This window comes from Argopecten irradians, chromosome 1 (assembly GCF_041381155.1).
Source record: "Argopecten irradians isolate NY chromosome 1, Ai_NY, whole genome shotgun sequence".
NCBI lineage: Eukaryota > Metazoa > Mollusca > Bivalvia > Pectinida > Pectinidae > Argopecten > Argopecten irradians.
The window spans coordinates 5,276,836-5,304,111 of record NC_091134.1 but is presented as its reverse complement, the minus strand read 5'-3'; the positions used below and the strand labels follow the sequence as shown (position 1 = coordinate 5,304,111).

The 27,276-nt window shown below is 36.0% G+C and overlaps 1 protein-coding gene across 1 annotated transcript; it reads right to left on the bottom strand.

Moving 5' to 3' along the window:
• Window positions 1–3,975: 3,975 nt before the first annotated feature.
• LOC138308889 (pre-mRNA 3' end processing protein WDR33-like) lies at window positions 3,976–27,254 on the bottom strand. Its single transcript, XM_069249937.1, has 18 exons — window positions 27,120–27,254; window positions 24,798–25,039; window positions 24,497–24,565; window positions 23,705–23,809; window positions 23,321–23,416; window positions 19,564–19,715; window positions 15,767–15,864; window positions 14,499–14,625; window positions 11,228–11,382; window positions 10,343–10,421; window positions 9,888–9,998; window positions 8,864–8,961; window positions 8,333–8,422; window positions 7,738–8,070; window positions 6,142–6,339; window positions 5,707–5,763; window positions 4,520–5,206; window positions 3,976–3,983 (listed from the first exon to the last, which is right to left on the bottom strand). The coding sequence occupies exons 2-18, from the start codon at window positions 25,020–25,022 to the stop codon at window positions 3,976–3,978; spliced, it is 2,688 nt and encodes an 895-aa protein (XP_069106038.1). The 5' UTR covers window positions 25,023–25,039; window positions 27,120–27,254.
• Between the last annotated feature and the right edge of the window lie 22 nt (window positions 27,255–27,276).

Sequence of the window (27,276 nt, the reverse complement as noted above, 5' to 3'; positions counted from 1 at the left end):
TCCACATGGTTTGTTTTTTTAAATGTTTTCTATCACATAACTATATATTTCCATTCTACTTGCAGTTTCCCGTTTAATCTATGTTAATCCAGATGGGCAATATCTGGCTATGAACTCCAATTTGATTAAGCGTATGAATATTTAACGTTTCCGCCGCGTCACTGACAATGTATTCAATGTATGCTTACGCTTATACATAACGGTCAAATAATTTCAAAAGTGGTTTTAAAGTTGTGCAGTCTATGAAATCTAATAGTATTATCGTGTTGACAAAATCACTTGTATTAAAAAACGTCATGGCATAATTTTCATTTGTTCGCTTGTTTCAAACCGTTTTGTGTTGAACTATATTCAGAAGCTGATGCTATTGCTGTTGAATTTGGTGACGTCAACACTAGCGCAAGCAGGAAATTTAAAGGTTATACGTGTATAGTTTTTAATTCGAATGATCGTAATGGAAATATAAGTAATAAACTGTTACCAGATAGGACATACAGTTGATATGAAGCCCATCCGTCCGAAAGATAAATATTCATGGCTTTTATCTTCATTCCGGATGGGCTTCATATCAACTGTATGTCCAATCTGGTAATAGTTTATTGCTTGAATAGTTTCATGTGGATGGGTCAAACGGGTATATTTGTCTGTAAGGGACGAATTACATGAAATGGTAAATGCATGGAAAATAATCAGTGCGTACATTTTGGACAAAATATATTGTCAAAGTTCAAGGCGATATGCCACTTTATAAACGGACAAAAAGAAATAGAGTTCCCAGTAAAATGCAATAGACCAATTATTAACCTTAGAATTCTTTATGAAAAAGAAATGTTATTTTAACCATTAAATATTAAAATAAAACAGTCACAAATACAGAAGTGTACAACATTGTTGTCCATTTGGATGCCGTAGCATTTGTTGTTGTATTCATCTGTCACTAGGCCTACATCAGACCAACCATCGATGTCGTGATTGGTGATACCAGCGAAAGTACGAAATTCTGCAATACACAAGTAATAAATTGGAATATTGACCGTTATGGACTGAAGAGACTTTTAAAAATCCCTAAGATGAAACAATAAGATACAATCAATTAATATGTATTTGTAATTTCATTTATATTCTTAAATCTACATTTTAAATCGAGCTATGATATAGCTATGGAAGTTTCAGACATTGATCTTAACAGCATAAATCACTTGCATTTTCAATAAAGAATAAAGAAACAAATTTAGTACTCGATACATTTTAAGCGTGATGAAAGTGTTCTATTACCATGTTTTGACACGTATAATATTGACGAAACGGCTGTGATGCTGTAGTATCATTTGAATATTCCATGCTTTGCTGGTGTGCATACTTCGTCAATAATTGCATAAAACGACAGCCAGCAAATAAAGCTAAGACTTCAGATCTATAAATCGACATGTTAACTGTTCACGAATGGGACGATGAAGGACATGAGCAATGGTATTCGACTGAGACTTCTATCAGGAGACTTGCACCTGTTGTGTAACATGTGTTTCATAGCCGCCAACAATGATAACATAGCTCTCTTTCCATCGGTAAATTAAATCGATTAAGCATAATTTCTGTATCAAAATACAAACATATTCATTATATTTTCCATAAATTTTATTTATTCTTCAGACAAGTGGCATAGCTCTGTATGTATACAGATCAATAACTTGTATAAATATTTACAAATCAATGCATTTTAGACACACAGAGAACTATCTTGTCAATACGTGCAAGCCACTCACGCATTTGGGATCATGAGCACTTTTAAGACATCTCAATTTTTCATCATAACCCTTTTGTATTATCTAGCTGCCCCTTAGACGTTCAGTTATGTATACCATCGGATATCTGTGTTTGGGTATTGCCAATGACCCGAATAGAAGTATGCTTGGACAGATATAGAAGTTACACAAATAACAATCATGTCTGTGCTAAACTAGTATTTGCACAATATGTCTCACTTTCCTTTGATGGAAGATATGCCAACCTTATTATGTATGATGATATGGTAATGCATGGAAAGTGAAGGGAGAACCCCAGTAAGAGAACTTTGTAACTATTGGTCTACGGTCTGTACACAGGGGCCCGTAACTACTGTTTATATTATAATATATATTTTCATTCACTGGGTACGTTATATCCCATATTACGGGCCCCTGTGGTCTTTACCTGGTCACTGCCACATATCATAACGGTAGGGATGAATGGAAGGATTTCAGACACCTTATACACTTGCAAAAAAAAACACGATGACATCAATGAAATAACTACAACAACTATTCGACTATATTGATGTATTAGTATTGGAAAACATACCTCCTAGGTCTGATGTACCTCTGACCACAAATCTGGACTCGTCTAATTCAAATGAGGGAGCAGTTCGTTAAAATATATAGAGTTGGATGAGTAAACTGGTGTTTTTTAAGTAACAGAACATTTTAGTGTTATCCCTGAAGTCCCTGAAGTCTTTACACAAACAGACATTCCATGACCTGAAGGCCATGGGTTTCACTCTAACACAGGTTTTACTGTACCGTGACATAAAGGCCATGGATCATTGACTTTCATTCTTAACACATGTTTACTGTACCGTGACATAAAGACCATGGATCAATGAGTTTCACTCTAACAAATGTTTACTGTACCGTGACATAAAGACCATGGATCATTGACTTTCATTCTTAACACATGTTTACTGTACCGTGACTTAAAGGCCATGGATCAATGACATTCACTCTTAACACATGTTTACTGTACAATGACATAAAGACCATGGATCATTGACTTTCATTCTAACACATGTTTACTGTACCGTGACTTAAAGGCCATGGATCATTGACTTTCACTCTAACACATGTTTACTGTACCGTGACATAAAGGCCATGGATCATTGACTTTCATTCTAACACATGTTTACTGTACCGTGACTTAAAGGCCATGGATCATTGACTTTCACTCTAACACATGTTTACTGTACCGTGACATAAAGGCCATGGATCATTGACTTTCATTCTAACACGTGTTTACTGTACCGTGACATAAAGGCCATGGATCATTGACTTTCACTCTAACACATGTTTATTGTACCGTGACATAAAGGCCATGGATCATTGACTTTCATTCTATCACATGTTTACTGTACCGTGACTTAAAGGCCATGGATCATTGACTTTCATTCTAACACATGTTTACTGTACCGTGACTTAAAGGCCATGGATCATTGACTTTCATCCTAACACATGTTTACTGTGCCGTGACATGAAGGCCATGGATCAATGAGTTTCACTCTTACACCTGTTTACTGACCAACTTCAGACCAAGCACCACAATCAAACACTACTCATCAATTGTACCAAGAACCGTATTCGACCCAATAAGCGCCCATGTCCCTGTAAGCGCCCCTCCATCTTTTTGAGGCCTCAATTTCAATTGCCCATGCATAAATAAGGACCAAAATTACATAAAACGGTATAGATTTGCAATAATTTTGACTTATTAGCACCTTTTCATTTATATCAATTTTTTTAAGCGCCCTTGGCGCTTATTGGGTAGAATACGGTACATACAACTAAAAATATTCAGGTTTCAAATAACAGAGGAAATGTCAGTTCCAATTTAGTTAAATGAAACATTGACATATGATTTATAAACTGGCTCATGCACCACGGTTGGGACCATACTCATATATTTACATTATATACAATACATCTCACACAAATCACATTGTATTCTTAACAACACATATATATTTCGAAAACTTGCTTAAACTTTCTTAAACATACATATGAAGCATTAATACTAGCGAAAAAATGAAAATGATAAAAGAAAAAAGAAAATATATGATTTTTCTTTGTTCAAACCAACTTTTTTGCAACTTATGTTTGTTTTCTAGTAAATACCAAAATATATTCGCTGCAATCTAATGTATTATGTATACATTTATTATTATCCACCTTAGTGACCTGCAAAATAGCAAAAATAACACTCCTACAAAAGTAACTGATATACAGTAACAGAGCTTTCTATTCCACGATATATTATCGTATATTAAAGCAGAATAGTTGCACTGGCTGTATTAAGATATTCATGGTATCCTTCATGACGAATTTCCAAGATCTAAGAGACATCGATATCTTTTAACTATGAAGTAAAACAAAATTTCTGAAAATATGTGAAGATATTGTGAATTCACAACGTTAATAAAAATGGACTCGGAAATATCAAAAATTGGTGAAATGAATATTTCTTCTGAAATGAATTGAAAAACTATGGATTGATGAAATGAATATGAAAATGAAAACAAGAAGGATTTATAACACCAACATCTATAGCTACCTGCCTCCCCCTCCAAAACCTCTTCCCCCTCCCCAGTCCCCACCCCTGTTTGATCCCCCTCTGTGTCCTCCCCTATCCCCACCCCTCCCCCTGTCCCCACCCCTTCCTCTATCCCCACCCCGTCCTCTATCACCTCCTCTCCCTCCCCTCCCACCACGATTACCGCCCCGACCAGGACTTGAGAAATTCCGCCCTCCCCTCTGATTATTTTGTCCCCACCCCCCTGACTGGTCTGTATCCATGTCTGAAGGACCTTGGTTTCCCTGCTGCTGTCTGTAATCCCCTGGCCCCTCCTCCCAATGTCTCTTGTTACTATAGTTCTCCTGTGATCCCCCAAAGTTATGCCCCCCTTCGTTCCTACGACCACGCCGCCTCTCGTCCTGGCCCCTTCCCCTACCACGACTCGGATTCATGCCTCCTCCTCGGCCTCGACCATCAAATCTCTCATCCTGATCCATGAAATTGTCATTACCATGGTTATTGAAGTTACTATTACCATGGTCACCACCAAAGTTTGAGTTTCTGTCATTACCACCTCTTTGCTGTTGCTCCCACTGGTTACCACGGAAACCTCTCTGATTATCATCCCGTTGCATGTTGTTTCCACGGCGATTAAATCCCTGACCTCCGTCATTAAAGTTCTGATTATGGTTATCATTCCGCTGCCGTTGTTGATTACGGAAATCCTGGTCTCCCCTGAAGTCCTGGTCACTGCGAAAATCTTGGTCACCTTGGAACTGGTTATCATTAAGCATGTCATTGTTACCAAAGTTTCCTTGGTTTCCACCTTGCCCTTGATTCCACTGTCCACCACAAAAGTCATGGTCATTTTGCTGAAACCCTTGACCACCTGTAAATCATGGCAATAGCGATAATGCTTTATAAGGGTCGTAGTACAGTCATAGTAGACACCAGTTATCAAATATAATTCACAAATGTCACATTCTTTGTCATCGACCTTGACCTCAGAATTTTTTACCTGAAATACTATTCATGCCAGTTCTTTCCATTTGAATAAAGCCACAGAGCTTCAATTATCACAATTAATTCTTAGATACGATAACCTTGACATTTGCCCTTCTGTCATGAAAAGCAATCCCGAGCAGGTATTTTTTGTAAGAAAGGGGTTTTTGAAAGTCTTAATAGGCATTCAGAAACCTTATTTCACAGAATTTAATTTTCTATTTTTGGTAAAAGCGATATTGATCTTTGACAATTAATGATGAAAATCAATCCCAAGCAAATACTTTTGGTGCATTGATGGTGTTCTGGTTTGATCAAGAGTTATTTCCTGGATGCCTATAGTCACCTGCTTTGTATAGATAACATAAAAAAGCAGATACTACATACCTTGATTTTGATTTTGCATCATAGGGTTTGATAGCAATCCCTGGGATCTCCCACCTCCTGTAAAATAAAAACTTTTCATAAGACTGCACAAAGCAATAAACCACACAGAGGGCAATTAAAGAATGCCAGGATATTGCACTCATTATGGCAAAATAGTTCATTTTTACAAACTGATTTAAAAGAATTTAGTACCCACTTTTCTGTGTTTTTAATTGCTTTGTGCAACACTTTAAACATGTTCCCATTCACCAAAAGATGTTTAATTCAATTTGGTAAAAATCTTTCAGATACTTTCTAACGATTAGCATTTTACATGACTTAAAGCTCTCGCCTCTACTAGAGGGCTTTGTCCCTTCCAAGCCAGAGGGACAGATTCAATAGCTTTATAAAACCCCAAACCTGAAATGGAACTGGGATGGGGATATAGATACTTACCATGTGGCAAGCCCTGATTTTGCTGCTGTCCTGGTCCCTGTTGCCTCATTCCCTGGGATCCACCACCTTGTTGCTGGCCCCATCCTGCTGGCTGGTTGCCTAGTAACCCTCTACCTGGCATATTGCCTTGTCCAGGTGGCACTATGTTAGGGTTATTGTTCTGGTTCCCTGGACCCATCATCTGGTTGGGCGGTGCTCCTGTAATTTCAAATATTTTACTTCCTATAACATCTTTGAATTTAAATTTACAGCATCAAAATAAAATTGTTACAAACCTATCAATCTCTCAACAAAACGATTTCACCAATTTTTTTTGTGTTAATTTATGATGCTGTATTTTTGTCAGTTTAAATCCATTCCATCCACAGGGACCTGGCACGACTTTTTTAAACTAACAGTATATATATATATATATTATAGTATCAAGGGTATGAACTCGGCGGTCGAGAAAAACGGACCTATTTTTTTAAAACCGTGATTATTTTAATAAATGGGTTCTACACAACATTGACGGATATCTTACCTTAGAGAGAAATAATTTATCTTTCCACTGAGTGCTTGATGAACAAAATTGGCCAAGTATTGACGAAGTTATGGCTTGATGAATCGGGAAATTTACGAAAAATATGCTAGGTAGACATTTCCCTGTCCGGTCAAAATGTCGTCTCGGCTCTAATGGGCACCTCAAAAACCAAGCCAAAATCACAAAATCTACGCTTGTGGTGGTAAACAGTACCCAGAACTGTGTTCATCCACAATCTCCTTTGTTGGTGTCATCACCCGTACTTTATAGAAACATTATTTAAACATCGTGTAGCTCACTTACTTTAACCGTGACCGCCATGTTCATTTGTTTTTCGGAACGCTTCTCGAGTTTACAGGCAAGCACAACATAACATAATTTGCATAATGTAGTCACTTTATGTAAAGTCGAGAAGCGTTCCGAGAGAAAAATGAACATGGCTGTGAAGGTAAAGTAAGCGAGCTACACGATGTTTAAATAATGTTTCTATAAAGTACGGGTGATGACACCAACAAAGGAGATTGTGGATGAACACAGTTCTGGGTACTGTTTACCAACACAAGCGTAAATTTTGTGATTTTGGCTTGGTTTTTGAGGTACCCATTAGAGCCGAGACGACATTTCGACCGGACAGGGAAATGTCTACCTAGCATATTTTTCGTAAATTTCCCGATTCATCAAGCCATAACTTCGTCAATACTTGGCCAATTTTGTTCATCAAGCACTCAATGGAAAGATAAATTATTTCTCTTTAAGGTAAGATATCTGTCAATGTTGTATAGAAACCATTTATTAAAATAATCACGGTTTTTAAAAAATAGGTCCGTTTTTCTTGACCGCCGAGTTCATACCCTTGATACTATAATATATATATGTATACTATTGGTTAAAAATTTTCGTGCCAGGTCCCTGTGATTCCATCATATTTGAATCATTTCCTAGCTTAATCTGTTACTGAACATTTTCAACACTTACTCATACATTTAACAAAGCCTACACCATTACCAGAATGATTCCTTTATATTCCCACCCCTAAAACAGAAACCTAAACGTAACACAGATTTATCACTAACCTTGCTGCATTAAGGATGGAGGATTGTTATTGGGTTGACTATCCCCTGAGCCTTGCTGATTATCAGCCCCTCTTTCCATTTGCTGTTTTCTGCGTCTTTCCCTCCTTTTTTCCCTACTTCCTCCGCCTCCTGCCCCTTCCTCTCCTTCTCCGTCAGGCACTAAAAGCCCTGTATGTTTCACCATCCAGGCCTGCTCAAATTCCCAGGGAATTGGGCGAGCGTAGGGAATCTTTTTCTTCGGTATTTCTCGAAGGAGCTGTTGTTCTCTAAAGAACTGTTCATCTGCCGACCAGTCAAGACCAGGAATGGATGGCAGATCTTCTCCTTCAGTCTCTATAAACACAGATACATTCATAATACAGTCATTTTATTGACTGATACAATGCCAAATTGGACCGAAAAAATGTCAACACAAATTCAAACATACATTACATTTATTTAGAGCCGAGTCAACTTTTACGCTTTAAAATATAAATAGATTATAGGCAATTTAAGTTCTTTTTACCTAAAATTCAATACAATCTTTTGCCAAGTATGTATTTATACCAAATTAGGACTCGCCCATTACTATGATCAAGGGTGTGTCTGGACTTACCTTGATTTTTGTTGATCTGTTCATTCATCATTTTATCAGCTGGAGTGATACCCATGCCTGGAATGTTACTTTGTCCTGTATTGTCAGGCTCTGTATAACACCAACATTATATAATTAATCAAACTCGATTGTAAACTTTGCAGGCACTTAAATAACAACTTAACAGATATCCCTTAGACTTGTACTCATTTCAGTCCAATTCAAATTGTCCCTGTGCCTAAATGTGTGATTTTTCTCACAAAAATGTCTGGATAACTTTAAAATTGTAAGTAAATGTTTATCGAGTTTAACACAAGAGACAAAAAATCCACTCACAGTACTTCAAGATAATAATGATTATTAAAACTTAAGTTTTATTCGTACCAGACATAAGCACTCTTAACTATGGTAGTCGGCTTAAAATTAAAGAAACTTGCCTCTTCATGTTTACCGTACAATCTCTGCTCTAATGATAGCTTGCAAGAAGTTATCACCAATAATGTTTATTTCTTAGAAATATATTTTTTTTATTGGCATTTTCCCCCCACTTACCAAACTCAGGCATTTCATGCTCAGACCCTCCTGGTAAGGTGTTCAGGTTATATTTGTCCCTCATTCGGTCGCCAGGACGATTTCGTGTCCAAAACTTCCTGTTTCACAATTTAAACAAAAGCATTCAGAAACACAAGAAATCCTATATTTCAACAAATCTTAAATGAATACACTGGTAGTTTTCAATACAGGCTTCGCATCTTCTCAAGTTACATTTTAGGAAGTACTTACGTGGTGTGTTCTTTTGAGCCAGACACAAGGATGTGACCGAGAGGGTGCTTGGCTAACTTACTTTGTGTGATCGTTTGAGCCAGACACAAGGATGTGAACGAGAGGGTGCTTGGCTAACTTACGTGGTGTGATCGTTTGAGCCAGACACAAGGATGTGACCGAGAGGGTGCTTGGCTAACTTACATGGTGTGATCGTTTGAGCCAGACACAAGAATGTGATCGAGAGGGTGCTTGGCTAACTTACTTTGTGTGATCGTTTGAGCCAGACACAAGGATGTGACCGAGAGGGTGCTTGGCTAACTTATGTGGTGTGATCGTTTGAGCCAGGCACAAGGATGTGACTGAGAGGGTGCTTGGCTAACTTACGTGGTGTGATCGTTTGAGCCAGACACAAGGATGTGAACGAGAGGGTGCTTGGCTAACTTATGTGGTGTGATCGTTTGAGCCAGACACAAGGATGTGACCGAGAGGGTGCTTGGCTAACTTACTTGGTGTGATCGTTTGAGCCAGACACAAGGATGTGACCGAGAGGGTGCTTGGCTAACTTACGTGGTGTGATCGTTTGAGCCAGACACAAGAATGTGACCGAGAGGGTGCTTGGCTAACTTACGTGGTGTGATTGTTTGAGCCAGACACAAGGATGTGAACGAGAGGGTGCTTGGCTAACTTACGTGGTGTGATCGTTTGAGCCAGACACAAGGATGTGACCGAGAGGGTGCTTGGCTAACTTACGTGGTGTGATCGTTTGAGCCAGACACAAGGATGTGAACGAGAGGGTGCTTGGCTAACTTACGTGGTGTGATCGTTTGAGCCAGACACAAGGATGTGACCGAGAGGGTGCCAGGCGAGGCTCCATACCATACCCTCGTGGGCTTCCTCCATTCCTCCAACCTCTCTGTCAGTTCTACAACACAAACCAAGCCAATAAATACTGTTAAAAAGATATTTGGGGTATCAAGGTTAGTTGTACCTAGTATACTAGTATAAAGTGTATTCCAGGTCACTAAAATGCTTCAAATTGAATAGGGCTTTCTCGATTGATGTCTTGATTTACCAGATTCATCTACATTGACACACCATATGATAGTCATAAAGTACTTTTTATCATCAGTTTTTGATGATAAAGATTGAATTTAGTCATGAACTACTGTTCGTTAATGCTATCTTCAGGGAATTTCTCATTGAATATGATGAAACATTTTTACATTTTTGATACCTGAGAATGTCGTGTGATATGACATGACTTACCCGACCATCCAGAACATGACGGCCCCATCAGATCCACCACTCACAAACAACCCTTCATGGATCGGATGCCAAGCCACAGCTGTAAAGTCATAACATGTATCAGCTTTGTTAATAGTCTTAAACCTATCGGAGAGTCAAGAAAGAAATGTAACCATTTAATCTAATGAAATTTAGGAATTCTACAATTGTTTGTAAGGTCATAACAATTCACAGCTATGTTCATCTGAAAATATGCAGAGTTTTGCTAAAGGTTAAATTGTGAGTTGTCAAAGAAAGTTGTTCCCTTTGTTTTAGTTTAACATCCTATAAAATTAACAGCCAGGGTAATTTGTGCAAGGTTTAGGAGGGGAAGTAAAGTCAATGTACTTGAAGAAACAGTCAGTGCCTGGCAACTGCCCTCTGTGATTCAAACTTATTTCATAGCTGAACACCATAATTACTCAGCCACAAAGGAAGGAAAAAAAACACATGCCCCCCCCACTGTCAGCACTAAAAGTTCAATGCAGCTGGATGGGTTTTTTTGCCAATTGGCTATATGTAGTCAAAATGTTGGACATTTTTACCACTTAGGAGTTTTCATGTTTTTGTTTTGTTTTTTGTTTGCATGAAATTTCCGCTAACATATGACACAACAAAACATCTGTGTTTACGGTATACCATATGATAAAGGTGATTTGTCAAATAATTGACACATTCGGCCATGTCATAAATATCGGAACCTGATTTCGCCAATCTTATATAGAAATAAAATGAAAAGTTTTGTCTATAATTTCATAAATACTAGCAAGTTATGTGATAAAATAGAATCTTACACTCATGTAAATTTCATATTATCTAGCCACTCATGATGTATGATCCTCTATAACAGTTTATTCCTAACAGTACCTGTGGCTTCCTTTTTGTGTCCTTTGAAGGTCTGGAACTCCTCCTTCATATTACGGATGTCAAACAGTTTCATGAGGTGATCCCTGGAGGCAGTCAGCAGCCAGTTACCATTCTGATTCCACTTCAGATTCATTACAGTCCCTTTGTGAGCATGTCTGTAACACCATATGTTCCGCCATGTCATCCATTTTATAACACTACTCTGATGTCATCAGAACATCACAATCAGGAGGTAGTGGACAAATATGATTTAGCTTATTTGCAAAAATTATGGTATGCCATGGAAACAAAAAAAGAGATGCAAGTCATTCAAGGGAATATGAAAACGGCCTAAAATTATGTTTTTAGTCAGACAAAGAGCTTAAGATCATGGTACAATATGTAATTTCATGATTCAAATGTCAAAGGGATCAAAAATTAATTTCAGACGGGCTAAAATATGTCCCTCCTTTATTGTCACTGTGCTAGGCTCTGCCATGTTTTTTGGTTGTTTAATTTGTCTTAAAAACAGCCGAGGCCTTGTAAGGATTGTCTCCCCTGCATGTTGTTGCATGAATGCTTATGTCTTCTGGAAAAATATGACATATTACATGTCCTAGACACTGCAGGAATCCTTTACTAACCTCAATGTGTAGACAAAATGATGCTGGACACACACTCTACCATATGAATTATTGGTTCAACTAATTTTTGTGACCACAAAATTGCACATTTTTTTTTGCCAAATCATTTTTTCACAGTGATTGAATTTCAGGCTTGAAACACATTTGGTTCTAGTCTGTACATATGTTTTAAACATTCCACAGTGATTTAATTAAAAAATTTTATTTTTGGGATTTCTTATCCTCCATGAAACCTGCATAACTATTGTTTCCTAATAGGTTAAATGGGGCTTGTAAAATTAAAATTGGAAATAGAGAAATCAACCCCTTTTGGCCCAAACTCTCAGGGGTAAGCCCAATTATTTGTACAATTTAGAATCCTCACCATGGTACTCCATAAGGATGCTACAGTGTCAATGCAATATGAGTGTTATCCAGTGCTAAGTTTCAGAGTAAATCTTCATATAGAAATAGCCAAAATTGCCCCTTTGGACCCACTGTAATCCATGCAAGCGTGAAACAAATTGTAATTTAAAACAAAACATAGCAAAGTTCCCTTTTAGAGCCCCACCCCTCTGCACCTGGAAGGAGGTTGGACCAGCCCCATTCACATAAAATACAATCATCCTCTGTAAATCTTTCACACCATATTTGGTTGACATCCACTCAGAGTCATTAAGAGATGTAGAAAATGAAAGCAATGTTCTCATTTTGGAAACCTAACCCCTCATCCCCTGGGGTCAGACCTGCTGTGTTTATATACAATACTGTTGTATTCACACCAAATCTGGTTGTAATCCACTCAAGGGTTAAGAAGTACATGTAGTAGGACTTTTAAGCCTAAATTTGGCAATGTTTCCTATTTTAGGTCCCCACTCTGTGGATTAATAGAATCTTCCATGGGTCTGTCAAGTAGACAGGGATTTCTCAACCCGATTGAAAAGATTTTGGCTTGTCATCCCAAGGCTTACCGAGGGTTGATGGCCAAAATCTTTCAAGAGGGTTGAGATATCCCTGTCCACTTGACAGACCCATGTAGGATTCTTTTTCTCCCATACTTAGTAGCAAAAAGATGAAATTCCTGTTTGTTTCCAGCTTTTTCGTTGTGACATTATGCAGGAATGTTGTTATACGTCAAAATTGATGATGTCATCTATAATGCACTGCACAGTTACGCCGCATGTATTGATGCTGTATCGTAATTTTCTAGCGCGTGTGAGTTGTCTTACACCTCCCTGTGTAAGATAGAGTTATCTTTTCCCTAGCAACCACAGGGTATCCCTGTGAAGTATATGGGAGACATCCTATATGGGGTCATGTTTCTGATGACCTTTCAAAAATGCTACTTCCCAATTTCTTGACAAGGAAAAAAACAGTTTACAAGAGCTATGAGAATCATTCTCGTTAGTATGTATAGTCAATTTGGCCTAAGAGCACAGCATATATGTATACACTTTGGAGAAATGTTGTCTTCAGCAGAAACAAAGCGAGTAAGTATAGAAGTCATAACAACGTGACCACAATCAGGATGTAATTGTGTAGGGTTTTTTATCCTCCATTAGAATAAGAATCTCTATTGTAATCAGATTATGAAAATGTTTGTCACTTTATGCAAAAATGTCAAGGTATGAGGAAATTTGGCATCAGGGCTTGGCTGTTCAAACAATGATTAGCTAAATCACTTTAAAAAATCCGGCATAATTCTATTATATTGTAGATTTAAAAACACTGCTACCGATTGATTTTTGCAGATTTTTTACTGATTGAAAAATTACAGATAGCCAAATATAGCCAGATGTAATATATATGTATTTTAATCTGGAACACTGTCTAAATTATTGAACATTTAAAGATGCTCCAGCTTCGACAGACCATAAATTATATCCATCACTTGAACAATAATTGGTGTTTAAATCGTGTATTTGTGTCTAATTAACACAAAAAAATTAATAAGCCCATTCATACAGTAATTATAGTGACGTCACAATGGCCAGTTAAGCCCTGCCCACTGCTGGTCTAACTTTGGTGGTTTGGCTTTGTATTACTGTACAGTGTAAAATTTTTAATAAATGATTTCTTCTTTATTTTCGAACCGATCTTTAAATGTCATACATCAAAATGGAGATGGGATTATTCCCTTTCCAATGATGTCTTCCAATTTTCGCTGACATTTCTGTGTCTGTAGTAATCAACTTATCTGTATTTTTCTCAATATATGTCTCTAGTAAACTCAAGCCAATTTAGACCACCAGTGGGCGTGGCCTAATCTTTTGTTCTGACCAGTGTGACGTCAGTCTGCATGGCCTTATGTAAAATAATTTATTTTGCCTATGGTGTATGTGCAATCAGTACTTCATTCCATATAGAATATAGTGCAACAGATTTTTTTCAGGATGCAATTAATTATTTTTTGTAATTTCAACTTGAAGTTAAATTAGCTAGAAGCTCAAACTTTCCAATGGTGGTAATGGTGTAAAGTAAATAAATTTTGTAACTAAAGAAAAACACTAAATCGTCTGCTCCTGTTTTTGATAGTGATAAAAATACCATTCGTCAGCAGTGGAGCATCATCAACCAAGTAAAAACTGTAACAATGCTGTTAAATAGTAACTAAGCTAATCATCATTTTTACGAGTGATACAGACAGCCTTATTGTAATGAATACATACATGGTGGCCAGACTGGAGCCAGACTTGGGGTCCCACAGTTTGAGAGGCTGCTGGTTATCCTTACTGCCTGAGGCGATGAGACATTTCTGGGGGTGCCAATCCACACACTTGACGTCAGCTCCATGACCTAGAGACAGCAATGACGTGGCGAGTCTAGCTAGCTCAGTAGCTCAAGAGTTCTAAACATTCATGTATTCTCGTTTTCTTTCCTTTGGAGTGATTTTATCAAAATGTTTGCTAGACACATGTTTTAGCAGAGTACATGTAACTAGTGCCCTTGAAACTGTAAATAGCAGTTTCAAAGTAGCAAAAAATGATTTTTGTAGTTATTCATTTTGTGTGTGTTTTTATTAAAATTCCTATTCATGTTAATACATTTTTTTTATCTGTTGATGCCCTAGCTGCAGTTACTTTTTCATATGTATGCTATAAAGGCACATTATAACATTGTTTCCTTTAAGTTTTAAAATGCTCAAGGTAAGCGCCCCCATTCCTATAAGTGCCCATCCCCCTTTATTGGCTTCAATTTCACTTACTTTGAAATAAATGAAAAATTTTCCTCACAAAACTATTCCTACAGCAGATAACAATCCTCATATACAATTATATTTGTGCCAAAGCCTGAGTAACATTTTTACAATTCTAGATCAAATCCTGCATGATTTATAACCACAGTTTCAGTATCCCATACACAAAATGCTTTCTGTATCCAATTTTTAATTGTCAATAGCAATATTCAAGACTTAAAAACTCTTTTTCGCTTCTATCATACTGATTTTGTCAGTCCAAAAATAAATTTGGTTTTACAATAAACCAAAACTGCAAACGTTATTAAGTCAACCCTTTACAGGAGTAGCGTTTCCCTGGCGTATTCTAATGATGTGTACAAATGTACTTCCATTCCCTCTTCTATAATGGTTGGCATCATGTGTTTAACCATGTTATGTCCATTTTGTCACCTTTCTCTTGGTTGCTATAGTAACTTATTCTATCTAATCTGCTGATTGCCATAATCTAAAATTACAACCTATATAGATGTGAGAATTTAATCTACTCCAAAGCCATACTTCTTGTTGCATGTGGCCCAGGACAGCATCACTGTCTGAGCTAAAGACCATTAATATTTCTTGTGTACAATCATGGTTAACAAACAAGTTTAAATACCTTAGAAGAGTTGGTTTAAATAAATACATCTAGACAATAAGAAGAGGAAGCGAGTTGTTTCTTGGCAGTTTTTTCCCCTCCTACTGGGCTTCGGACAGACCTACCTCTCAAAATTTTTTCTTCGTGACATTTCATAAAATCCCATATTCGGACTGTTCCGTCGTCAGAGCATGTCGCAAATTTATTATCCGTTGGACAAAAACTGTGCAGAAAAATAAACAAAACAACATATGGAAATATTAATGCCATAAACTTAGTGATAAAATGCATTTGAACATGTTTCAGTGTCTGTGAAGACAATGAAGCAAATTTCATTGAAGTAATTACTATGAGGGAGAGGTGGGTTCAGCATTTGTAATACTCCAAAAAAACATTCATTTCTTTAAAATACATTCTGAAAGGAGAGAACGGCAAAATAGAGATTAACTCCCATAGCCTGTTCAAACTTATCAACATGCTGAACATTCTACCCTCATAGATCAGTGATCAACATCAAAATATCAAGAACTGGCATTCTGCAAGAAAAAGAGTATATTAATGCAGACAAGTTTTAAGCTGATTGGTCGGAGCCTTTATTGAAAAAAATAGTGTGCTGAAGTATTACATAACACTGCAATAACATATAATTGCGTTGCTGAATCTTGCAGAAGTTGGAAATTTCTTATCGGGCTTGTATGCCTTTATTCAAAAACTGTGAAATGTTCAAAAATACTTAATGGGCTTGATGCTGTGTATCAAAACTGTAAAATGCTTAACAATCCTTAATGGACTTGATATGATATCTTCATTCAAAACTGTAAAATGCTCAAAGTTCCTAAATGGGCTCCATGCCTTTATTCAAAACTGTAAAATCCTCAAAGTTCCTAAATGGGCTTGATGCCTTTATTCAAAACTGTAAAATCCTCAAAGTTCCTGAATGGGCTTATATGCCTTTACTCAAAAGCGTAAAATGCTCAAAGTTCCTATATGGGCTAGATGCTTTTATTCAAAAGTGTGAAATGCTCAAAGTTCCTTAATGGGCTAGATGCCTTTATTAAAAACTGTAAAATGCTCAAAGTTCCTTAGTGGGCTAGATGCCTTTATTCAAATTATGTAAAATACTCAAAGTTCCTATATGGGCTAGATGCCTTTATTCAAAACTGTAAAATTCTCAAAGTTCCTGTACGGGCTAGATGCCTTTATTCAAAAAGATGTAATCTTCTCCAAGAATCTGTTTGTGCGTATAAGATGTTGGGCTTATGCCTTTATTAAAATGTTGAATCATCCATACCCTAAATGCCTCAATCAAAAGTTGTGAAATGCTCAAAGATTCTGTTTGGGCTAGATGCCTTTATTTCTGAAGCTTCCTTTAATCATAAAGTTGTGAAACTATGGAAGAACATAAATGGGCCTAGACTTTATTGAACCTTTATAATGTTGAAAGCTTGGAACAAATCCTTGTGACTGCTATCCCAGTATATCTTTAACTTCCTAAAAGCTTGCCTCTGCAAATCAATTCAATCAAATCTTTATGGCAGAAGGAGTGGGCAAATGCCTTTATTAGGAATACTTGCATTACAATTTCCTGCTGAATTGTAAACTCGATATGTTTGGGCTTAAAGCCTTTATTGAAAAATTTCCCAACTGGATGCAAGAAACAACACTACAAGTGAGTTTTAGAATTAGGGCTAAAAGCCTTTATTAAATATGGAAAGGAGAGAACGGCAAAATAAAGATTAACTCCCATAGCCTGTTCAAACTTATCAACATGCTGAACATTCTACCCTCATAGATCAGTGATCAACATCAAAATATCAAGAACTGGCATTCTGCAAGAAAAAGAGTATATTAATGCAGACAAGTTTTAAGCTGATTGGTCGGAGCCTTTATTGAAAAAAATAGTGTGCTGAAGTATTACATAACACTGCAATAACATATAATTGCGTTGCTGAATCTTGCAGAAGTTGGAAATTTCTTATCGGGCTTGTATGCCTTTATTCAAAAACTGTGAAATGTTCAAAAATACTTAATGGGCTTGATGCTGTGTATCAAAACTGTAAAATGCTTAACAATCCTTAATGGACTTGATATGATATCTTCATTCAAAACTGTAAAATGCTCAAAGTTCCTAAATGGGCTCCATGCCTTTATTCAAAACTGTAAAATCCTCAAAATTCCTAAATGGGCTTGATGCCTTTATTCAAAACTGTAAAATCCTCAAAGTTCCTGAATGGGCTTATATGCCTTTACTCAAAAGCGTAAAATGCTCAAAGTTCCTATATGGGCTAGATGCTTTTATTCAAAAGTGTGAAATGCTCAAAGTTCCTTAATGGGCTAGATGCCTTTATTAAAAACTGTAAAATGCTCAAAGTTCCTTAGTGGGCTAGATGCCTTTATTCAAATTATGTAAAATACTCAAAGTTCCTATATGGGCTAGATGCCTTTATTCAAAACTGTAAAATTCTCAAAGTTCCTGTACGGGCTAGATGCCTTTATTCAAAAAGATGTAATCTTCTCCAAGAATCTGTTTGTGCGTATAAGATGTTGGGCTTATGCCTTTATTAAAATGTTGAATCATCCATACCCTAAATGCCTCAATCAAAAGTTGTGAAATGCTCAAAGATTCTGTTTGGGCTAGATGCCTTTATTTCTGAAGCTTCCTTTAATCATAAAGTTGTGAAACTATGGAAGAACATAAATGGGCCTAGACTTTATTGAACCTTTATAATGTTGAAAGCTTGGAACAAATCCTTGTGACTGCTATCCCAGTATATCTTTAACTTCCTAAAAGCTTGCCTCTGCAAATCAATTCAATCAAATCTTTATGGCAGAAGGAGTGGGCAAATGCCTTTATTAGGAATACTTGCATTACAATTTCCTGCTGAATTGTAAACTCGATATGTTTGGGCTTAAAGCCTTTATTGAAAAATTTCCCAACTGGATGCAAGAAACAACACTACAAGTGAGTTTTAGAATTAGGGCTAAAAGCCTTTATTAAGATCAAATAGCTATGTATAGTAAAAATATGGGCTAATGCCTTTATTGAAAAATATTCAAAAACGCATTGAAAAAATTTGGGGCTTTATGCCTTTATTGAAAAGATTCTTAATCAAACTATTAACTATGCAGGGCTTAAAGCCTTTATTTAGAAGCAAGCTGCAAAATGTCCATGACAGATTTAACAGGAGAAATAGTGGAAACAATATTTCTTGATCTAGAATATTGTCTAATGCCGAAGTAGGCGTTTATCAGAAAGTCTTTGTGATAGTGAAATGTTCCATAGAAATATCACATTAAGTCAGCTAGAAACCCAATGATTTAACAGAATTAAGCCGCAGTGACAATCCATATAATCCTCCCAGCCTATATGTTCACAAAATCTAATAGAATATTAACTCAAACCTAATATACCATATATCTTATTGATACATTTCTTTCTTTCTAAGTAAAACAGTAAAGCACGCATCTAAAAAAAATTATATATCTAAACAACTTTGCCATGTAAAAAAATCAAAATATTTGTTCTTGATAAAAGCTGAAAAGCTGGCCAAAACCGAATTGTAAACAAAATAGGACTTTATTTGATAATTTTTCAGTTTTTATTATTGGCGGCATTATACCTGAAAGAATTTTTAAGTAATTTGTGTTTGAAATTTGAAAAAACAAGCCATGACCTTTTAAATCTTTACTCTTATCTATCTGTATCAACTTCTGACTTTTGGGAATATATCTTAAAAGCAGTAATAAAATATAACTATATGATGTTAACTTTTTATCTAAATATGGCAATGCTAACTTGTGAATTTTGAAATAAGTATTTAAGTAACTATTAAGACGAGCACACAGACATGGAATAGCTAGATTTCTGGCTGCGACCCAAAGGAGGGTCAAGTAAACAATACAGTCCTGCACAGAAGCCCACCTTATCCCGCGCACCGGCTCCTTGTGGCCCTGGTACATCTTCACGTTATTCATGTTGGTCTGCCAGTACTTGATAAAGCCTGAGTGGTCCGCTGTTACCATCCACTGGTCGTTGTGGCTCCACTGCATAGCTCGTACAGATGTGTCATGGGCCTGTGATTAGAACAACATATTACATATTTGTCTTAGCTGATATTGATCTAAATTATCACTCTTTCTAAGGAGAATTGCTCCTTTTTTCACTCTACACTATTTTTTATGAGGATATAACTATAACTCAAAGATTCACATTCTGGTGATCGTTCAATCAATCCTCCTTAAAAATCTGATGTCCACCTCAGTAACTATACAGGTTTCTGATACTTGGATACTTGACCCCATCTCTGGTAAATGTGGGTTCTGATTTTGGTAGGACGCTATGAACTGTCCGTTTTAAGGTAAACACTACTGTGGCCAAGTTGGATATTGAAGGTATCTTAATATATTAATATTTGGACAGCAGGCCAATGTTTTTTTCTCCAGCATTTTAGCTTTTCTCTGCCTTCTGAACCCAACACATCCTTTAATGAACAGAACTCCCATGAATCGGCTGTTGACTCAAATATACAACCTACTATCCATTCACCAACTAAGACGTCTTTAAAATTAAAGTGGAGCAGTAAGAAGGCATGGAATATAGGCCATTGTTTTTTCTTCTTTTGGTACTCTAACATTTCTCCATCTCCTAAACCTGAAGTGTCCTTAAATCATTGTTGATAGGATGCCGCAAAAAAACCAACCCCCAAACATCACTGTAAAACAAAGTTGCCAAATGGTAATAATCCAAAGTACAGTAAAACACGCATAAGTCGAAGTCAGCTGGAGCAGGAAAAATATTTGACTTATCCGATGGTTTGACTCAACCATGTTTTACTGTTAACGAAGACATTGATATCCAAGTTGTACTGACTCAAGTGACTGAACCGACTTTTTCCAGGTTGACGTTTTATACACATATTGATAGGCAATAAATATATATCGGGAACATTTTTTAATCAAACATTACAGTTGATTAGTCATGTTTCGGTTAATCAGACATAGACTTAACTGTTACCTGAGACAGTGTGATGCCGGAATTTTCGACACAAAAAAGGAAATTTTGGTATATTTTAGAAGGAAAGGACCGCAAAATGTAATCAATTCAACCGTGTTTGATTCATCCGTGCTTTATTTACTTGGTAATACAAAGTAGGAAAAACAAGTAAATTTGTGGATTTTCCATCCCCCGCTTTCAGGACATATTGTAGGTAAACATTATTGAGGTTGGGTTTAAAACTTATTCGGAAATAAGATGTGTAATACAAAGACGGAAAAACAAGCAAATTTGTGGAATTTCCATCCCCCGCTTTCAGGACATATTGTAGGTAAACATTATTGAGTTTATGTTTAAATCTAATCGGAAATAAGATGTGTAAAATAATGTCCGCTGAAAGTGACTATTGAACTTGGCTGAACTCTTAAGGCATTAAATTTCAATACTAACTTTTAAGACAAGAGGCCCAAAGGGCCTGCATCGCTCACCTGGTTTGAAATGCCAAGTAATGTTCTGGATATAGGTTCATTGATTCTTTTCTGAAGGAATTTGAATATTTACCTCTAATTCCCCTATTGGCCCTGTCTCTCCTGCCCCCATGGGATCAGAGCCAAAATTTATACAAGTTCTATTCCCTCTTCCCCCATTGCCAAGGATGTTTGTGGCCAAATTTGGTCACAATCCCTATGCAGAACTCTAGGACAAGTAGCGATTTAATAGGATTTACCTTTAATTCCCCTATTGGGCCCCACCCCTCCTGCCCCCAGGGAGGTCAGTGCCAATATTTATACAAGTTCTGTTCCCCTTCCCCCAAGAATGTTTGTGGTCAAATTTGGTTACAATCCATGCAGAACTCTAGGACAAGTAGCGATTTATAGGATTTACTTCTCTTTCCCCTATTGGCCCCTCCTGCCCCCTGGGGAGTCAGAGCCAAAATTTATACAAGTTCTATTCCCCTTATTCCAAGGATGTTTGTGGCCAAATTTGGTTACAATCCATGCAGAACTCTATGACTAGTAGCGATTTAAACGAAATGTTGACGGACAGACGGATGGACGGACGGACACCGCTATGACATAAGCTCACCGGCCCTTTGGGCCAGGTGAGCTAAAAATTGGTTTACAATTGTTACAATTATTGCACAGGGAATGGCAGAAAATGATGGGTTTTTTTAGTACATCAAAGGGCCATAACTCCACTACATGATGTCTGCCAATAGTAGCAATCGAACTTGGTCAAGCCCTTAAGGTATTGGACCTTCTTACCAAGTTTGAAGAAAATTGGTTAATAATTATTGCAGGGAAATGGCAGAAAATGACCTTTTTTTTTTATTATTAAATGAAAGGGCCATAACTCTGCTAAATAAGGTCACTCGCAGGTGGGGATCAAACTTGACTGAGCTCTTAAGACATTTAACTGTGTTACCAAGTTTGAAGAAAATTGGTTAATATTTATAACAGTTATTGTACGTAAGTGGCAGAATTATTTTTTTTCTTTTTATTAAATCAAAGGACCATAACTCTGCTAATTAAGATCTGCCAAAAGTGACAATCGAACTTGGCTAAGCCCTTAAGGCATTTAACTTTGTTACCAAGTTTTAACAATATTATTTTTAATATTTGTTAGTTATTACACAGAAACTGCATAAAATGATATTTGTAGTATTCAAATTAAAGGGCCATTACTCTAATAAATACATGTAACATCCGTTAAAAGAGTTGATCAAACCTGGCCAGGCACTTATGGTATTCAACCTTATTACCAAGTTTGAAGAAAATCGGTTGATATTTATTACAGTTATTGTACTTTAGCAAAGGGCAATTACTTCCCTAAATAAGGTCTGTTGAAAGTCACGATCAAACTTGGCCGAGTCATTACAGCATTTAGCATTGTTATTAAGTTAAAAGAAAATTGGTTTTCACTTGTTACACTTATTGCACGGAAATGGCAGAAAATGATGTTTTTAGTAATTCAAAGGGCCATAACTCCGCCCTTAAGGCATTTAACCTTGTCACCAAGTTTGAAGAAAATTGGTTTACATTTGTAACAGTTATTGCATGGAAACGAAGCATCACAGACAGACGGACAGACCGACAAACCCAAATTAATATCCCCCGTTTCGGAGAAAGTGGAGGATAAAAATCGAGACCTATTGAAACATTTGACTCATCCGATGTATTTGATTCAACTGTGTTCGACTAAATTGAGTTTTACTGTAGTAAAGTCATCGTCTTGCCCAAGAACAGAAAGATAAATCTAACAAGTTTGTTACTATAATTAAGTACACTTAAAACTTACAATCTTCAGTCAAACTTGAATATAATGAGATACAAACAATGGACCTCAGATCCTCCGTCGAGTCAAACACACTATTAATTTAAGTTTTTTCTATCACAGAACTTATTTAGCATGACTAAATGAAGACAAACAGTCTATCTCTAACAAGCAATATTCAATATGAAATAATAATCCTAATGTTGTAGATTATTGTCTTATTTTGGACAAGAACTTTTTACCAGATGCTCTAACTAACTTTTAGTAAATATTAAATGCATTTAATAACATGACACTATTCTTTTAGACTTTGATAATAAAACATAACATAGATTCTAACTCAGAATTTTACCAGCTCTCAGTTATTATCCTAATTCAATAAAATATATCTGTTAGATATCTATATTGTTACCTGTAGAATAGTTTCAAAGTTAAATGTCAGACCATTCCACAAAGTAAATTCTCCACTCGATGCTCCTGTTACCAATCGTCGTCCTTCAGGTGTCCACTGTGCGAAACAATTACAAACAGTTTTACCAACAGAACGAATCTAAGATTCAAAACTAAATTTTCATAAAGATGAAAATAATCTTAAGTATTAATAAAGGCTAGTTTTCATTTTAAAACCTTAATTGCAGGCAAACTGTCCAGTATAAAGTTTTTTTAAAAATGAATCACAAGATAAAAGAAAATTTTCAATGGAAAGCAGTATGGAAGAAAATGATAAATAAAACAAGATACATTTCATATCAGTATATATGAACGATAAATAAAAAGAGTGTTGATGACTACTCACTGCTAAACAAAATATAGGACATCTGAACTTATTTGTGGATGTGCGGATGAATTTGGTTGTTACACAGTTCATGGGATTGTCTTTCATATGCAAGGGTGGTGTCAGCTGAAAGACAAGTCATGTTTACATTTTATAAGTTTGTACACTTGTACATATTAATGGGAATTGGTTTGTTAAATTGATAGAAGACAGATGACCAATCATCAATTACTGGTACCTAATCTACAAAACATAAATGTACCATGTAAACTCATGTAAACTTATGTATTTTAGCTTTACGTAAAATCTAGTGATCTTGATAAGATGTATGTAATAAGATGAAACAGTAGCATATAAATAAATTAAAATATTATTCAGATTATTGTGCTTAATATTCAAAACATCCTAAAACCTAGTTTTTACTTTTTTTGAAAGGTTTCATATAATCAATTTTACACAGTATACATTGTAGATCAATGACCTTACATGTATGGTCCCCTTTGATGATGAATTGTTATTTTAACTTTCATGTTGTATATAAATTAATTGCCTTGGTAGTTGGCAATGACATTTGAAAATCATTTCAACTCATACCCTTTGACACACTGGAAAGGTGACAGTGATATTCCAACATCCAAAACGGGGTTTGTTTTGTAAACAGGAACATCACAAACCTCGTGAAATACTATGGATGTCTAACAGCACTCAAGCAATCCTTTATACAATGTATTTAGCTGAGCTGTCAAATCTAGTTGTATGTTAGTATGTCTGTCTAAGTTACATAACCATGTACAAATCTATTTTATAGTTTACCTCGATCTGATACAGAGATTCTGGCTGTAGTGCTCGTCTATCCCTGTGGTCCCGCTGCCAGATCCTATCCTGTCAGACACAGAGAAATCAATTTCAGATTATCTTGTAATAACAATGGGTACAGCAAATTCTATTTACAACATAACGCGAAAGAGGATTTATTTGGTAAAAATTGACTGAAAACAGACAATACATCAAACTGGCAACAAACTCACTACAGATTCACAATATTGAAAGTTGTTTCGAAAGTTGAATAAACACCGTACAAGAAAAAATAAAAAATCTTCCTATGAATTAATACCTGTAAATAGTTAATCACAGCAGAGTTGTAATCTATAGTTTTTCTATGGACTGCTTTCCGCATGCGTTTTCCATCGAACATGACAGCCTGTCCCCCTACTCCAGAGTCGCCTCCCCCTGGCTGACCAGCCCCACGGCCAAAACCTCCCCTTCCATATCCTCGCCCCATCCTTTGAGCTCCATACCTCGGAGGCTCCATTTGCAGAGTTGCTACTCCTCCTTCCATTTTTAGATTTTTGTGATCTGTAAAAGAAATGGATTGAAAATCATAGGTATAAAAAACTTCAAGAATACAATGAGAACATTGATCATTCAATGTTAGATACTGGAGTTTTATCATTTCATAACTTTATTTCAATGTTTTATAGTGGATTCAGGTTTCAAATTAAAACTATGGAACATTCGAATTCCATATAAATTTGTTCATGTGATTGAATCAGAAAGTAAACAGAATCAAGATTTTAACAAGAATACATTCTTTCAGTTTAACTTCCAATCACAAGCTGACATCCAAACATGTAAATTGTAATGTTGCTTTTTTTTCAGCCAGTCATTATCAGAATACAGTGTATTTAAATCATGTGTTCCAATCATGTGTTATTGTAATACAAATGTATAAATATATGTTTGTGGTATATAAAATATAAGACTAAGAGTGATAGATATATATTATTAAGATTGATAAGATTGATAGATATATATTATTAAGATTGATAAGATTGATAGATATATATTATTAAGATTGACTCAGTAATTAATGTTTCCACTGGATCCCCTTAAAAATTAGGAAGTCCTTGTTATTGTCATAGTTTTTTAAGGAATAATACATAAAGTTTCTGTAATGGAGAAAACTTTAAAGGCCCACTACTTTCTGAAACCGCTTTTAATTTTTAAAATTAGAATGTAAAATGAAATTGATAATTTTGATAGTCGCTAAAGTTATTAGATTACCATTAATACTATACCTGTCATCACCTTCTGAACAATTAAATTTAAATAAATGTTATGTTAAGTTTCCTGCTGTCATCCTAATTACTGAGCACTAGTTGACTACCACTGCGTCATACGGCAGAACAGCAAAATGAATCTTCACTGTGAATATAGTTTACCCAGGAAATCTTGCATTTGTTTGGTGTTGCAACCTCATCTTAGGCTACTTTATCTTTTTGTTTCTGAAAGGTAGTGGGCCTTTACAAATATTGAAAAGAAGCTTTAGTTTCCCTCAGTGTCATGACAACAGAGAGAATATGTTACCTCGGACACAACTTATACATGATTAGCTTAATTTTGTAGTGTTGTATTGATGATCAGCAATAATCGATTAACTGGCTAGATGACCCTCAACCGATCCGATGATCGATTGAAAATGTCATAATCGATCATAGGGAAAAAAAATTAAACTCCTTGGGAATCAAATATTTTTCTATTAAAAACCTAAAATACACTGAAAACTCCCCAACATTCCTCCATGTCAATAATTTTCACCAAATACAGTCAAAAACAGGCCAGAAATTTTTGTTTTCAACATTCTATCCACTGCTCATAACAGAGAGGGCAAAACAAGCTTTTAATATATAGATTATAGGCAATTTGAATAGAAAATTGAACCGATCATTTTGTGCGATTATCGGATCGGATGAGTCTTCCGATTCCAACCAAAGATCATCATTTTTAGCCGATTATACAACACTATAATTTTGACATCTTCAATGTTCATCAGATTGAATAGACATTACCTGTTGAAAACATGTTTAATCTCTGAACAATGTTTATTAATGCTGAAGTAACAATGACAGTCAGTTTTAATCTTTAAAAACTGTTAGTGTATTTTATCCTTATTACGATTGTCTTTTAAGCCTAAATCTAGATTCCACCTTATTACCATGCAACGATTTGTTGATGTTGCATATGCATCATAATTTCGATCTCATTTTGGTTGTAGTGGCCTTGGGATCAATCCGATAAAATTTGAAAAACATAATTTTTCACTTAAAACAATCCTTGTGTCATGAGATGGTTGTCATAAATGAATGTAAATCATATTAACAATGAACAGGTAGGTCAACTGTGTTTCAGATTGATTTTAAAATCTTTTCGACATTTTGTTCGGGCATTCTCTATTGTTATTTAAATGATTTTCAAAAACTTCAAAAAATGGAAGACACTGGCAAAATTGCCTTAGTTTAGCCCAGATCTGAATTACTGGGCCCAACATATGAACTGATTTCGTCGACCTGTAAATTTCTAATTTTGTGTTGATGCGAGCTGCATCTTTAGCCATACATGCTTCTGAAAACAAGAGTTAAAACGGTCGATTTCTTACCAAAGCCTATATCAGGCGTTTAAGTTTTGTTGAACATCAACAATGACATTATAAAATGGTGTCAATCTTTCATCAGATGTTAACTAACAATCAAAATTTAATTGAACTCGAGTCGCATGTTGACTTAAAATGGCGGACTCTGTTGTAATATATAATC

What these genes read in the sequence shown, in the direction of transcription:
- LOC138308889 (XM_069249937.1), bottom strand. Translation starts at nt 25,022, where the DNA reads ATGGAAGGAGGAGTAGCAACTCTGCAAATGGAGCCTCCGAGGTATGGA. An exon ending in CGAAGAAAAAATTTTGAGAG is followed by an intron (nt 14,626 to 15,766) that starts GTAGGTCTGTCC and finishes TGCTGTCTCTAG; the next exon opens with GTCATGGAGCTGACGTCAAG. An exon ending in TCCATCCTTAATGCAGCAAG is followed by an intron (nt 6,340 to 7,737) that starts GTTAGTGATAAA and finishes TTGAAATTACAG; the next exon opens with GAGCACCGCCCAACCAGATG.